Source organism: Cucumis sativus, chromosome 7 (genome assembly GCF_000004075.3).
Source record: "Cucumis sativus cultivar 9930 chromosome 7, Cucumber_9930_V3, whole genome shotgun sequence".
In the NCBI taxonomy this organism is placed as follows: domain Eukaryota; kingdom Viridiplantae; phylum Streptophyta; class Magnoliopsida; order Cucurbitales; family Cucurbitaceae; genus Cucumis; species Cucumis sativus.
Window position 1 is genome coordinate 9,590,252 of NC_026661.2, and position 15,418 is coordinate 9,605,669.

The 15,418-nt window shown below is 31.4% G+C and overlaps 2 protein-coding genes and 1 long non-coding RNA gene across 3 annotated transcripts; 2 read left to right on the top strand and 1 right to left on the bottom strand.

Annotated features, from left to right (window-relative positions):
• Positions 1-3,204: 3,204 nt before the first annotated feature.
• Positions 3,205-4,601, top strand: LOC101205389 (probable long-chain-alcohol O-fatty-acyltransferase 5). Its single transcript, XM_004151569.3, has one exon. It carries the CDS (start codon positions 3,241-3,243, stop codon positions 4,318-4,320), a length of 1,080 nt encoding a protein of 359 aa, XP_004151617.2. The 5' UTR covers positions 3,205-3,240; the 3' UTR covers positions 4,321-4,601.
• Positions 4,602-9,140: 4,539 nt separating this feature from the next.
• On the bottom strand, positions 9,141-14,046 carry LOC101212672 (hypothetical protein). The gene is made up of 4 exons (XM_004150956.3): positions 13,417-14,046; positions 10,056-10,505; positions 9,595-9,904; positions 9,141-9,502 (listed from the first exon to the last, which is right to left on the bottom strand). Exons 1-4 carry the CDS (start codon positions 13,822-13,824, stop codon positions 9,366-9,368), a joined length of 1,305 nt encoding a protein of 434 aa, XP_004151004.1. The 5' UTR covers positions 13,825-14,046; the 3' UTR covers positions 9,141-9,365.
• On the top strand, positions 13,584-14,212 carry LOC116405148. The gene is made up of 2 exons (XR_004218283.1): positions 13,584-13,722; positions 14,015-14,212. It is a non-coding gene; the product is annotated as an uncharacterized LOC116405148 (long non-coding RNA).
• Positions 14,213-15,418: the final 1,206 nt, after the last annotated feature.

Genomic DNA, 15,418 nt, shown 5'->3' on the forward strand with positions numbered 1-15,418 from the left:
TTCACGTTGAAAGTTATCGCTAATTATAGTTACAATTAGGAAATATCACATATAGTTGTTATCAGTTGATATCATTGATAGCCACTATCAATGATAAGTTGTTATCTCTACGAATATTTTTTTTTCTTCTGTTTTTATTAAATTGAAAGCTATCATTGATAGCAATTGATAGCTGTTATATATTGCTATTAGTGATAACAACTGTTTTTATTAAATTGAAAGCTATTAGTGATAACAACTATTATTGAATAGATGTTATCATTAATAGCTTTTAATTTGATAAATATATTATCAATTGATATCATTGATAATGACTAACGATATTTTTTACCAATGATAGCCACTAAAGGGTATAGTAACTTTCAATTTGAGAAATATGGTATCAGTTGTTATAGTTAGCTGTTATCATTGATAACTGCTATTGGTGATAATTTTCAATTTAAGAAATGTGATATCAGTTGCTATTAGTAGTATCTACTGTCCACGATGTTGCTATCAATTGATATATCCAGTAGCTATTATAAGTAATTTTTCTATATTTCTATCAACGTAAGATGATATATCACTAACATTATCTATCAATGATTGCATTAGAAGGACATCACTAATAGTAACTCTAAGTGATATCATTATAAGGATGTTTTTTATAAGTGATATCTCCTTGGTAGCATATCAGTTTTGAAATGATAATGTTTAATTAGGCTATCAATTGATATTTTTTTACAGATACTATCAATTATATTCTTTTATTGCTATCATTTATAATATCTATCAGTGATAGCAGTAGAAGGATATTGATATCAACTGATAACATTTATAAGTAATATCTATAATAGGCTACTATATGTTGGATCGGTATGGCAACCCTAGAGGGGGTGAATAAGGTTTAAATAAACTTTTTGACAAATAAAAAGTAAAATAAACTAATTAGATACTTTTTAAATTTAAATAAAGAACTTTGTAAACTTTGTTAAATAATAAGATTGATAAAAATATATGAATGGAAGTATGCAATCAAACTCAACCAATAAGAATATGTAACTAAAATTAAATTAAAAAATAATTAGAAAAGAGTTAGAGAAGAAGACACCGTAATTTTATAGTGGTTCGGTTAAACTCAACCTACATCCACTTTCTCAAGCACCTCTTGGGATTTTGATTGAAAATCTTCTTTGGACTCTTTCCACGGATTTGAGCCGAACTGATTCTTGCTCCTTTTTTGGGTTCAAGACTAAACCCGATCCTTTTCACGGGTTAGGATCCAACCGTTACAATATGTTGAAGTTTTTAAATCACAAAAAATAAAACTCTCTAAAAGAGTGAGTATACAATTTGAAGCTCACAAATTTAATCCTCACAATACAATAAGAAGCTCTCAAGAATAAGATGAAAAAAATAAAAATTGGAAGCTTTAGAGAGAATAACAATGTTGGCTTTTTGCTTGAGGATTGTAAAAATTTAATGATCTTGTCTTTTAAAATTTGGGAAAAGTGAAGTATTTAAAAAGAGAGGAAAGATAAATTCAAAATCATTTTGGGTCATTAGATATAAGTAAAAGAAAAATGAATGGTTGAGATTTAAACTTAACTAGTCGTTAGACACAATACAAATAATAATATAATAATATGTCTTTTCAAAATATTTTGTTTAAAAAGAAACCAATAAACCAACCTCACAATCTGTTAAGAAAACTAGACGTCAGACACAAGGAAAAATAATAATGTTAAAGTCATTTTCTTTTTAAAAGCCAATAAAACATAACAAAAAGCCACATTTGTTACTCCTTCATTGCTCCAAGTGACTTTTTCTAATTGGTTCAAATTGAATGCTTGGTCGCCACGTCACCATTTCGGATATTTTTCCGTTAAGCTTCTTTTAGCAATATTTTCTTCATTTGAACTTCGATTTGGGTGATTCAAGAGGCGTTACAATCATTTTTCCAAGCTCTACGATATGATCTATTCAAATTAATAAAATTGTCAATAAAAAAATCAGATTTGTTATCATCAAAACATAAATTAATTGAATAATTAAAATAAATTAATTTGAGATTAAGGGCCAAAAAGCCAACACTATATATCAGTGATATCAATATAATGCTAGCTACTCTAAAGTAATATTATCGTTGTTTATTTTTAGTATAATTAATGGAAAAAGAAAAGAAGATAGAATCGACATGCTATTGATAGTAGCTTTGAATCACTACTAACATACTATCTATATGATAGCTTTTATCGCTGGTAGTATAAATGAAATTGATATAATTGCAACTTTTCTTGAAATAAATTATTGATTTTAGGTTATGCTATTAACATTTATATCATTTAGAAATTCAAAGTTCAAGTTAATTAGTAATAAATTCTTGAAAAACATATTGACATATTAGACATGATGTCATATTGATAGAAGACATCACTGATAGTAAGATATCAGTTCTAGAAACCATCACTTAAAGTATAAGAGAAAGGAAACTGAAGGGCAAAATTGACATTTAAAAAATGTCATATAACTGGTGAAAAATTGCCACTTTTGCAAAATATTGTTCTCTTGTGCTGTAGATTATATTTATTTTCTAATTTGTGCTATATGATGCAATTTTTTAAAATATTATTTATTTGAGCTCAAGTTCAATTTTGAGTAAAAAAAAAAGTTTAATTTAGCTAATAAATATACTAAATAAATCTAAATCCATATGGTTAGGTTAAAGGGTCTAATCCATAGACCAACCAAGTTGACCACATAAAACCCACCAGAAAATTCTATAAATAGAAAAGTTCATTTGTAGGGTTAAAAAAATTTAGTGCAAAACCTAGGAAAGTATTCTCCCAACACCAAGAACTTTGTAGCTCATGAAGACTAAACCACTCATTGAAGCTCAAGTTTTTTTAGATACATATATTCGCAAGAATTAGAACAATTAAGTACTAAAGATTGAATCACCATATCAAATCAACCTAAACACAACCTGCAACTAATTACCGAAAATTGAATCAAACCACATCAAATAAGACAAAGCATTGTCCTACCTCATATTTATCTTTATGTTTCTTTTTTTTTTATCTTCCAATCATATTTTGTCATAATGCCAAACTCTTACTTTTTGCTTGAAGTATTTTTTAGTTTTTGTTTAGACATAATCAGAGTGAGATGACGAAAGTATAAAAGTACATCTTAAGGATGCGTTTGCTCTCTATATATATCATGCATTGAAACTTTATAAAAGCAAAAGCAAAAGCAAATATGGCTGTCATGGATGGAGAACTCAAGAGCTTCACGAAAGTCTCCCTCACAATCATGGTGTCTCTATTATACTCATATTTCATATCTTCAAAGCTTCCCAAAGGAAAATTTAGGCTCATCTCTCTCTTCCCTACTTTCTCTCTCTTCGCCCTTCTTCCCCTCTCTCTCTCCTCCGTCTTCCTCTCTGGTACCGTCGCCTTCTTCATCACTTGGCTCACAACCTTCAAACTTCTTCTATTTTCATTCAATTTAGGTCCTCTTGTTTCCGACCCACCATTGACATTCCCTCTCTTTGTCACAGTCGCTTGTCTTCCAATCAAAATAAAGCCAAGAGAAATAGACCCAGATTATAAATACCTTGAAAAATATGCCAATCCCAAGTTGGGCCTAAATTTGCCCGCCAAAATCTTGCTTTTTGCCATCTTGATCGCCGCCGGTGACCACATTGACCAGTTTCGGCCAAATGTGAAGATTTGTGTGTACTGTGTGACGCTATATCTCTTCGTCGAATTTCTTCTTGGAGTGTCGAGTGCTATTGTTCGATCGTCATTCGATGGTGTTGTGCTTGAACCATCGTCGAATGAGCCTTACTTGGCAACATCTCTCCAAGATTTTTGGGGTAGGAGGTGGAATTTGTTGGTGTCGAATACTTTACGTTATGGTATTTACAGGCCAGTTCGAGCAGCAGTGGGTGGTGTAGTGGGGAAGAGGTGGGCGGCAGGAACGGGGGTGATGGCGGTGTTTGTCGTTTCAGGAGTGATGCATGAGCAATTGGTGTATTACATTACTAGAGAAGTGCCAACTTGGGAGGTCACATGGTTCTTTGTTCTTCAAGGGGTGTGTGTGGTTCTGGAATTTGAATTGAAGACGGTTGTAGGACGACGATGGCAGCCGCCTGCGGCGGTGGCATGGCTGTTAACGCTGTCGTTTCTGGTGGTCACTGCTTCATGGCTGTTTTTTCCGCCACTAATGAGAGCTGGTATTTTTGCTGGACTTCTTAAGGAATTGAAGATGGTGGAACGGTTGGTGTGGAAACTCATTTTAAGTTTATTCCAAAAATACTACATTAAAAGCGCTTAAGAACTAGTTAGTAACGCTACGAAAATAGAAGCTTCAACCATTAAATGTGCTTTCAATTATTTGTTGTGGTGGCAAATTTATGTGGGGTTCTACCACACTTAATTATTGCTTGTTTGGTAGAGAACTCCAAGTCAAAAACAAAAAAAGAAAAAAGGAAACAATAAAATAAGGGATTAAATAAAGGGACATTGTTCACACCAGATTTTAAAGAGATATACTTCCTAAAATTGAACTTTGATATATTGATAAATATTGTTAATACAATCTCTAGTATTTACTCATTTTATGCTTTAATTTCTCTCGAATACAAGATAAAATAAACTTCAGAACTTCTTAGCCTTCGTTCTTCAGGATGTTGTAGATGCAAGTTGATTTGAACTTCGATCTTCTAGAATCAAGTCTTCGATCTTTTAGAAGATGTTGATCTCAAGGTTGATACGGACTTATACGAACTTGCACTTCAGAGCTTCAATTATTCCTTCAATCCAATATCCCAAAAATGAATGGCAAGGGTCTCTATTCACTACAAGAAAAACTACCTACCATAAGAACAACGAGCGATAGAGAGAAAAAAAAGAAATTGAAAAAACTTGTTCATTGTTTCATTACTTCTTTCTGTAAACATTTACTAAATGTGGCCATTAGCAGCAGCACATTGACTTACGCTTATTGAAATATCACAGCAGAGGATCATAAGTTTGTTCATGGCTTCAATATACAATGAATTGATTCTAATGGTTTGACTACACTTTAGAACAAGTCTCTTTGATGCCACCAACGGACCATTCTCTCTGAAGATCTTCTGTTGTGAGAACTGATAAGCTTTTTGAATATTTGATTGAATTTCATGGTAATACTCCACACAATGCTCACAACTTTTCTTCTCCTCAAGATAACTCTCATTCTTACTTATTTTGTAGAAGGTATCAAGGTATCAAGGAATTTTTAACGGGCTAACAAATTGTTTTTGTAACATTGGTCATTTTTATGATTTAATGAGTAGATTCCTTCAGCTTTATTGTAATGTAATGAAAGTAGTTGATATTTCTTGAGAAATTATTCAGTTAGGCCGCCATGATGTAGTTGATAATTTTTTACTATTGAAAAGATTCTTGAAGTTATATTTAGTAGTTGATAATTATTTAATAGTTATTAAGTGGCATACAAAATTTTCAACTTTCATAGTGCACGACTCCCCTTAAGCAATAAGGTTAGATTTCTTTTTTACTAATGACTCTATTCTAATCAACAATTTTGATTTATTGAAGTGTTTAGGATTTTTAAATATTTGTTTTCCTTATCAAATGTTCTAAAAATTTCTAATTGAATTTGTTGATTGGGGCTTGTTGAAGTGATAGTTTCAAGTCTGTGACTCCTCATCGGCTCTGATTTGGGTACCCTGTTTCATGTATGTTTTTTGTCTGCATTCAAATTTTGTTGCTTTTGTTTGGTAGTTTAGTGAAATCTAGTTAGGCTTTATTCATTGTAGAGACTGTAGAGAAATAACAAATATTTGACATCCTTTTCAACAAATCACATGTGCAAACAATCATAGTTTGAATGACTATTTAAAGATATATTCTAATATATGATGGACTCCCACTTTAAGCTTGACTTAGAAAAGTATTGTACTTAGATAAAGTTGAAGATGGAGATGCTGGAAATGCTTGTGATGTTGTTCGTGTTTCAGTTATGGTATGTGGTTCCTATAATAATCAGCAACCATGTTTAGTACTTGATTAACATCAGTTGCAATAACTTAAGACCAACTTCTCTCGGTTTATTAAAAAGATAACTAGTTTGTTTTGTATAATATATTTTAATATATATGTTTACAGGAGTATGGAATATGCAACCATCTTTGTAATGTGGTCTTGGTAGCTGCTGAATTATACGATTTCGATGATTGAAAGGTAAATGCAATTGTGTTAGATTCTTGAATAGAGCAGCAAAGGGAGTGTTATTTGATAGTAATACCATAGACGTTCTGTTGATCAAGTATGCAGCACTCAGAACACATTCTCCCCAAAAGATAAGAGGAACCTTTGATTGGAACATCAATGCTCTTGCTACGTTAAGAAGGTGTTGGTGTTTTCTTTCCACTACTGAATTTTGTTGAGGAGTGTAAGCACACGAGAATTGATGAGTTGTTCCAGTTTTGGCAAAAAGATCCCTGAAATTCAACTCAGGAGCATTGTCAGATCGAAAGACCTTGATGACTTTTGAAAATTGGGTTTCAATTAACTTGAAAAATCTAGGAATAACTTGTAGGATATCACTCTTATGTTTCAAAAGATATACCCAAGTGTATCTAGATTTATCGTCTACAATGGTGGCAAAATATGAATGACCAGCATGTGTTGGGGTTTTGAAAGGACCCCATATGTCACAATGTATAAGATCAAATACATTTTTAGCAATATTATTCAATATAGGAAAAGAGAGACGTCTTTGTTTAGCTAAGGGACAAATATGGCAGACTTCTTTACAATTTGGAAAGTCAGAAATTTCTATCATCTTAGCTAACTCCTTTATTCTGCTGATAGAGGGATGTCTCATCCGTTTATGCCACATAGAGGCCGAGACTTTACACATTAGTGCAGTGTGCTGAATGCAATTAACTCTTTCATTTTTCATTCTGAGTAGGTAGAGCCCATTAGTTAATTCAGCCTTCCCAATCGTTTTCGAAAAGCCACTTGTCCTGAATAAGACAATTAGAATCAGCAAATGATATGGCAAATTTGTCATCCTTGAGGAGAGTACTTACTGACAGCAGGTTATACTTGAAGTCAGGAATATAAAGTACATCTTTCAGGACTAGATCATTTGATATGAAAACATCTCCTATATGCTCAACCTTTAGACGAGTCTTAGTGGGCAAAATAACAAACATATTCTGGGCGCTATAGAGATTTGTAAACATAAACTTGTCATGGCAAATATGTGAGGAAGCACCAGAGTCAATGATCCATGTTAAGGGATCATTGAGTGAGTTAGAGAGGCAAGTACCTGCTATGTGTGTAGTCTCATTTTTGAAATTCTCACCATTTTGAGGTGTGTTGAGATGAGTTTGAAGCATGCCCAGAAGCTGTGTATATTGATCACTGTTGAGACTAGCAAAAAAGGCAGATTGATTGCTCTTAGAAACTTCTGTCACTTTGTCATTTCGATCTTGGATTGTGTTGTTCTGTCTTTGATGGACATAATTATTGTTGTTGGCAAGTCTATGTCCGGGTGGGTAGCCATGTAACTTGTAGCATTTGTCAGCAGTGTGTCCTTTATAGCCACAGTTGGAGCATATAGGTCTTGTATCTTTCTTCTTGGATTTATCAGAAGAAAATCTTCTTTCAGAGTTAGCCATCAATGTGAATGCTCTCAATGTAGGGTGAAGATCCAATGGATCTTTGTCTTTCTTCTTGGATGATTAGAGAAAAGACTTTATTTATGGGAGGTAAATGATCAATCAACAAAATTTGGCTCTAATTTGCGAATAGGATTCATTTAATCCCATGAGAAAGGTCATTACGAATTCTGCATTCAAGAAATTGATCATTTTCTTTGATCCTTCACAAATGCATTCATCCATAGGACGATATTCCACAAGTTCCTGCCATATAGTGGTGATTTTTGCATAGTATATTTCAACTGATAAACTTCCTTGTGTAGTGGTTACTAGGTCCTTTCGTAACTGGTATATGTGAGGTCCATTGGACTGTTTATACCTTTCTTTCAATTCATCCCACATCTCCTTTACGTTTCCATTATAAACGAGGCTTGCTGCTATCTCTTTTGAAATAGAGTTGATAATCCAAGAAGCTATCACATCATTGTTGCATTTCCAAGCGGATAATAGATTACCTTCTGAAGGTTTCTTGATCAGGCCGGTGATGAACCCAACTTTGTTCTTTCCAGAGAAGGCCAGCATCATTGCTCTACTCCATGATTAGTAGTTATTCGATCCTGCCAATGGTGTAGAAACAAGGTTGGTGGTTGGAGTGATGGAATGATGAAGCATGAAGGGATTTAGTTGGGCGTCAAGATCAGAAGAGGTAATCGGAACTGAGTGGTTGGAGCTGCCGGACGTCGAACTCTCAGATGTCGTCATTACTGTAGACTGCACGAGGGTAAAGGACGTTCGGGTTTTATTCTGCAACTCTTCTTTGCGGAAATAGCTCTGATACCATAACAGAGGAAGCAGAATTTGGGAGAAAACTTACTGACGGTAGTAAATTCCTTTATTTCTGTCTGTGACATCAACCAAGCTTGGTATTTATAGATGCTTGGCAACAACTAATAACTGTCTAACAGATTAACTAATACAACAGAAAATAACCGTCTAACTACTTTTATTGTTAATAATGGCCACGGACTATCTTGCTATCTTTCTCAAGTACGAATTTGGACCGACAAGATTACAAGGGGTTTGCAATTTTGGCGTTGTCTAGATCAATCTCGACAGTAGCCTTTTCCTTTGTCAGTAATTTTACCTTCACTAGTTCTGGTGGCAATGAGGATGTAGTCAATTTCAAATTGCTCCAAAAATATGAGAAGCTTTTGAGACCAACGAACGTTAATGGACTGCTAGAGGGTCCAATTTTGACAGATCTGACAAGACCTTACCATTCTTAATCGACATCTGGAATGTAGGATGAGTAGAATTCCTTGTTTTCAAATTGTAAAACAAGATGAAGATAGTTGTGTTGTGGACAAGGCCACTGCCTTGAATGAAAGAATTGACCAGGTTACAAGCAAGAAGTCGATGGTTCCTCAAGATGTTGAGGAATGTAATTGATATAACAATAGAGAAAAAAGAATGAAAAGACAAAAAAAAACACTCAGATTTCTATTATATTAACAACAAACAAACACAAGGAGGTGAACAAATACATAACCATGAGGAAGACAAAAAGTAAATATAATAATAATACACAAACACAATACAATGACACGATAATTAATAAGGATTATGATTTTTCTTCTTTTTGGGGGGAGAAAAAAGAAATAATTACAATAATAATAAAAATAAAGAAAAAGAAAAAGTGGGTTTAAGAAAAACCGATGGTTTTGCCAAGGAGCCAAAGAACCAAGGATAACTCAATTCCAAAGATGGTGTGGAGTGTAGTCCTATCCAGGGTAAACCCGTATATTGTTATTCCCGCTCTGTTATTCTCGAAATACGTCACTGCATATTCCAATTACCAAACAAACAATCCATATTCAATTTGATTTCACCAATAGTTTATAAGTTAAAAGGTGAAGGAAGATTAAGCTTACCTAATGCCTGCCTCTTTTGGAATGAGATTGTGCTGTAAGCGTATGCTGGGATCAACTTAGTGTTGTCTAAATCATCTTCATCGCAACCTTCGTCACCTTCCGATTCTTCTCCGACGCCATGGTGCGGTGGAAAAGCCTGGTGAATGGTGGATGCCATAGGCGTCTCGCCGTCCGTGACGTCAAAAGAATCCAACGTCGCACACACGTGCCACTTGGCAGCAAGTGCGGTCACTGATTGCGCTTTATGGGTTATTTTTGTAGCACTTCGTAATAGTATCATAAGGCTGGTAAGAAGTGTCATTGAGCATAGCTGCACCCAATTTCATGCATATTTGGTTAGTAATTATTTCTAGTCTCCAAGATAACAACATTAATGGATTTTTGTACTTCCATTTGGGTTTTATTTTATGTTATAACTAAGAAAGTAGAGTTAAAGGTAGGTAAGGTAAAAGAGAAGGTACCGCAAGTTCACCGGCGATGTAGATATTGAGGTTGGAAGAGGATTTAGTAGTAATAAGAAGGGAAGTGAACTGGCTACCGGTGACGAGGACGAGGGATCCCAAAATGAAGACGCGGTAACGGTGGCTGATGATTCGGAGATGTCGTCTGATCCTCAAATGCTCGGAGAGGACGGAGGCGACGTCAGAATCGACCTGGAAGACGGTGGCAAAGTCCTGGAGGCGGAGGATTTGGAGGTCGCAGATGAGACGAAAGAGGATACAGACGAGGAATATGACAGTGGTTCTGTAAAGCCAGGAGAGAAGCTCCATGGCACAAGCTACTGCATCGCTCACAATAACATTACCCAAGAAGGGGATTTGTGAGGCGCCTGATGCGTACCACCAGATTTTGTACGCGCTCTCTGCCGCGAAGCATGGTATTACGAATGTCGATAGTACTCGTAATGATCTCTACAAAACCAACACAAACCATAAACATATTTTATTTATTTCTATTCTTATTATTTCATCTCTAATTTGCAAAAGAGTGAAAATTTGAGTTTATAGAATTACAACCTTGTTACACTTTTTTTTATTATTTTGCAAATATCTCAACTGATATATACTTCATATATCTAATATACACCCCACACAAATTTATATATATAAATATTAAAAATGACACAATATCAAACATTTTCAATTCAATGGCAATTACGTAAATATGTCTAATAATATTTGGATAAATAACCCAAATAAAACAATATGACATTTTCAGTAAATAAGTTCATTTTTTCGACTTTAGACTCAAAAAATGTGAAACACTTATTTACAATGTGTTTGAATTATAATAGTTTGCACCTATGATGTAAATTATGTTGGTTTGCTTACAATCGTATGTGCTTGTGGTTTATATTTTTTACAAGGAATATTTTTTTTTCTCAATCATTTTATCAAAATTCCAAAATCTTTTATCATAAATCTAAAATGTATCAGGTGTATCACACATATCAAATGTATATCAATACTGTATTAAGTGTATATTAGTATATATCAGTGATGTATTAAGATATATAAGTTCGTGTATATCAAGTGAGTTAGAACTTTTTTTTGTCATTTTGCAAAAGTAAATAAGTCTTCAATAAGTATCTAATTTTTTTAACATAGTGTGCCAGACACGAAGAAAACACTTCTTTTAAATAATAAATATTAATAGTAAATATAGCAATTAGGTATCTAGCGAAAAATTGAGATTAAAAATATAAACCTTAAAACTAAATAAAAATGAGACTAATATCAAATAAAAATGTAACATTGCCAAACATATGAACTAAACTGAAAACAAACATAAAACTTGATCAAATAAATAATACCTTCAAACCTAGAAATTTAATGTGTTTATCATAACATGAACCAGTGGGTATTTAGATCTATTCAGAATTTTAATTTTCTACTTATGTGGTCTTTTAATTATAAAAATTGTACACTGATTTTTTAACTTAAATTTATTCTAATCATACAGGTGTGTTTGTTGGCTTAAAGACATTTTGTTTAATTTATTTGTTCAATAGTTCATACATCTATTCCAAAATTTAAAAGTTTATGACTCTATTAAACTAGAAATTAAATTTTAAATGCAATAGATTTATGAAGTATTAATTTAAAATTCAAATATATATCACACATTCTTACCTAATATAAGAAAATATAAATTAAATATTTAAGACTCATGAAATATTTTTGTTAAATTATAAATTTAGTTTTTGAACTTTCACATAGGTTTTATAGTACTATAAAGAATAAATACAAAATTAAAAGTTTTAACATATACTATTATTACACAAAATTTAATTTGATTGTCACATGAATCAATTAGACTTAGTTAAAATAAAATTTAAAATTGACATGCTTATTAAATAGTTTTTTAAAGTTTAAAAAGATATTGAACACAAAAATAAAAGTTATGATGAGAATATGAAAGTTGTCCATCAACCTTTAAATAAAGAGAAGTTTTAGGCATAAACTTAGTGAGTAAGTTATTTTTAAGAAATATCTTTTTCTTTTATCAATAATGATGTCTTTTTCGTTTTCAATTTCCAAAGATTAGTTGCTTTTATAAAGGAAGGGGCATACTTTCATTTTCTATTAATCATTAAATTCTTTTTAGTGTGTATGAAATTTTAATTGGGTTCACTCAAGCATTTTCTTTTGTAAATTTTTTCAAAGCACGAGTATTCTTTAAAAAAAAACCCAAACAAGAATATAAATTTTAAAAAGTAAATATTAAGACCAATGGACATATTTGTTGGATGTTTGATTTTTTTACTTTTAAATATCATGTTAAACCAAAAAAAATTATTAAACACAAAATATCAAATATCAAATATACAATACATAGATTTAAATGTATATTTCTTAGAAAGAAAGTAAGAGTTTACGGGGAAAAGAAACACTTATTACACATTTTTTAATTAAGGAAGTTGAGGGACTATCTTCCAATTTTAACTCATTTAAATTTCAATATAAAAAACCTATGAAAAATTATTCTAAATGATAAACAAAATAAGAATATTTAAACATTATACCATAATATTATACTTTTTCTAATTCTATCATATATTTTGGTTTGTTTTACCATTTAAAAAATAACCTAAAAGCAATTTGAATTTCATTTTTCTTTTAAAAAAACATGTAGGAAATCAAATCCTATAAATAATAAAATTATTGAAAACATTTATAAAATATAATAAAATTTGAATTATATTAATCATAACCTATACTCTATACTATTTTAATTTTAATATATATATATATAGATAAATTATTATAAAATTAAAATATCATTTGGTCAGTATATGTAATAAATCTTGAAGTTAATTTTTATTGAAATTGTTTAAATAATCACATTAACTTTTCATCTGAAGGAACATAAATATATTTTTGGAATTTATAGTCAAATAAAAAATAAAAAGTAATGAAAAATATACAATAAACTATTGAAAATTTATAAACTAAAATGAGAAAGTCTAAAACATTCTAACTAAAGTGATATATATTAGTATTTAAAAAATGTTTTGTATTAATAAAAAAAACAATATTTATTTAAATAATATTAAACAAGAAATAGCATTTAAACCCTTTTAAAATTCTTACCATAAAAAGACAAACGAACAAACGCCGCAATGAGAGGCAAGAAAAAGACTAATTAAGAAACCAACAGATTTGTGCCAAACCCCAAAAATTAATCCCCAAAATCTTCAAGGAATTCAAACTCATTCTTCAAATAGAAAAAAAATTCCAGAAAAAAACCACAAACAAAATTCAAACAATCAAAGATTCGAAATCCAGATCCAAAAGAATTTCAGTATCCAATTATACTTACATTGAACTTGATCGTATATCCTCTTCTCACAGTTTCGCTTTCATCGCAGAGTTTGTCGAAGAACAAGAATCTCCTAAGTCCATATCTCCGAATGAAACTGGAAAGGCAGAGAAAAGAAACCGTCGCAACACTGCTGAGCGACAATTGAACAACGCGATCGAACGGTCTAGCGTGATTGCTATCACAAGAAGAACAAGCCAGAACGAAATGCGAGGTTGCTGGAACGATTATAGCGAAAAGGAAGAACATCGACCATGATAATCCGGCCGTCCAAATGTCGGATTGATCGACGCACATCCACCGCAGGTAAGATCTGAAACTATGCAATTCATCGTGAGCGTGAGAGACTGAGCGCTTGAATACGCTTGATTTTCTGCTAATCAACGCTTCTCTGTTACTATCTCCCATGGCCAAAAAGAATTAAAAAGAAAAAAGAATAGTCTCTCGATTGTTCCTCTTCTCCTCTGCGATTTCTTGTAGAAATTCAACCGATGGATGGAGATATATCTTAATTGAAGAAGATGATAAGGAAATTTGAATTTACTTTTACTTCACTTTTTTGTTTTTTGTTTTTTGTTTTTTTTGATTTATGTGGAAGGTTGAATGAAAAGGGATTACAGAGAAGAATGGGGAAAGAGGAACAATAGAAGAACCCTTGTGACTTTGGGGGTTTTTTATTTTATATTTTGTTGAAGAAGATCAAGGACCCTCAGCCAAGGAACGTATGCCACGTGGCGATATGAATATTTCACTATATTATTAGAATAATACTACTTTTATTAAATTTTGTTCTTAATAACTAACCTTTATCAAATAATCAACATTTTTATTGAACTATTTGTGTTAAATTTGTTATATGTGGCATTGATGATGAAAATAACTCATCAATCTAACAATAGTGGAGTATACTATATTTCTCTAACTCACAAGTAAGTTTTAAAATATCCATCTCTTGGTTTTACTGCAATATCAACTTCTTCAGATACTTTTTAGAAAAATATATTATAAAATCTTTATTTAGTTTTTCAAACAAATTCATAACTTTATTGTCCATATTATATTTATAATAATGACATTTTTTATATATTATGGATAGTTTTTACTATATATATATATTTAGATAATTGATTTACCTTTACGTTGCGAAAGTATAAATATTGATACGTGCACAAAATTTAATATCATAATATTAAATACTTGAATAAATATGAATACTAAAAAAAATTGACTATTTAGTTAATTTTGGGTATGTTCTCCCTCGAATTTATTGATATTGTTTATAATTATGTAAATTTAACAATATTGTAGAGAAAAATTAGAAATTAAAATCATTATTAAACCAATTAGTAAGATTAGTAATGCAATTTTATTGCAAAAAATTGATTTTTTTTTCCAAAAATAAGATCCTATACTTATTTAATAGTGACCAAGTTAAAGTGGCCATAAACAAAAATGATACGAAAGTAATAAAGAAAATTTAAGTTTGTAATTAGATATAATAATAAGGTATGGTAGAAGATTATTATATATGATTAAATGGAAAGTATTGAGCTTTAAACCTTAGACTTCCACATGGGTTTGTTTAGTTTACAATAGAAAATTTCAATTAAAACAAGTAATATATTAAAACTATAAACTAATTATGCGTAATTAGACAGCTGGTATGGAAAACCAATAAAGAATTCACCATTTATTTTTGTATTATGTATTTTTTTAAAGCTTTTATAGGTAGAAAGAAGTTTAGTAGCTGAAAACGTGGCATCTTTTGATTAGATAGATTGCTATTTCTTAAAACAGAGTTGATTTGATGGGTCAATGTGCTGTTTTGTTGACTTTTTATGCCGACGTGGGAGAATTCTATTGGTCTTGGTTTTTCTTTTCTAAAAAAATGATTCCTTACACTGTTTTGTCAATTGAGTTAACCAAGAGTTTGTAAATTTTATACTCTTTTTTTTTTTATGATGTGATTTGATGTCTTCATTTGATTTGCCGAATAAAGAAG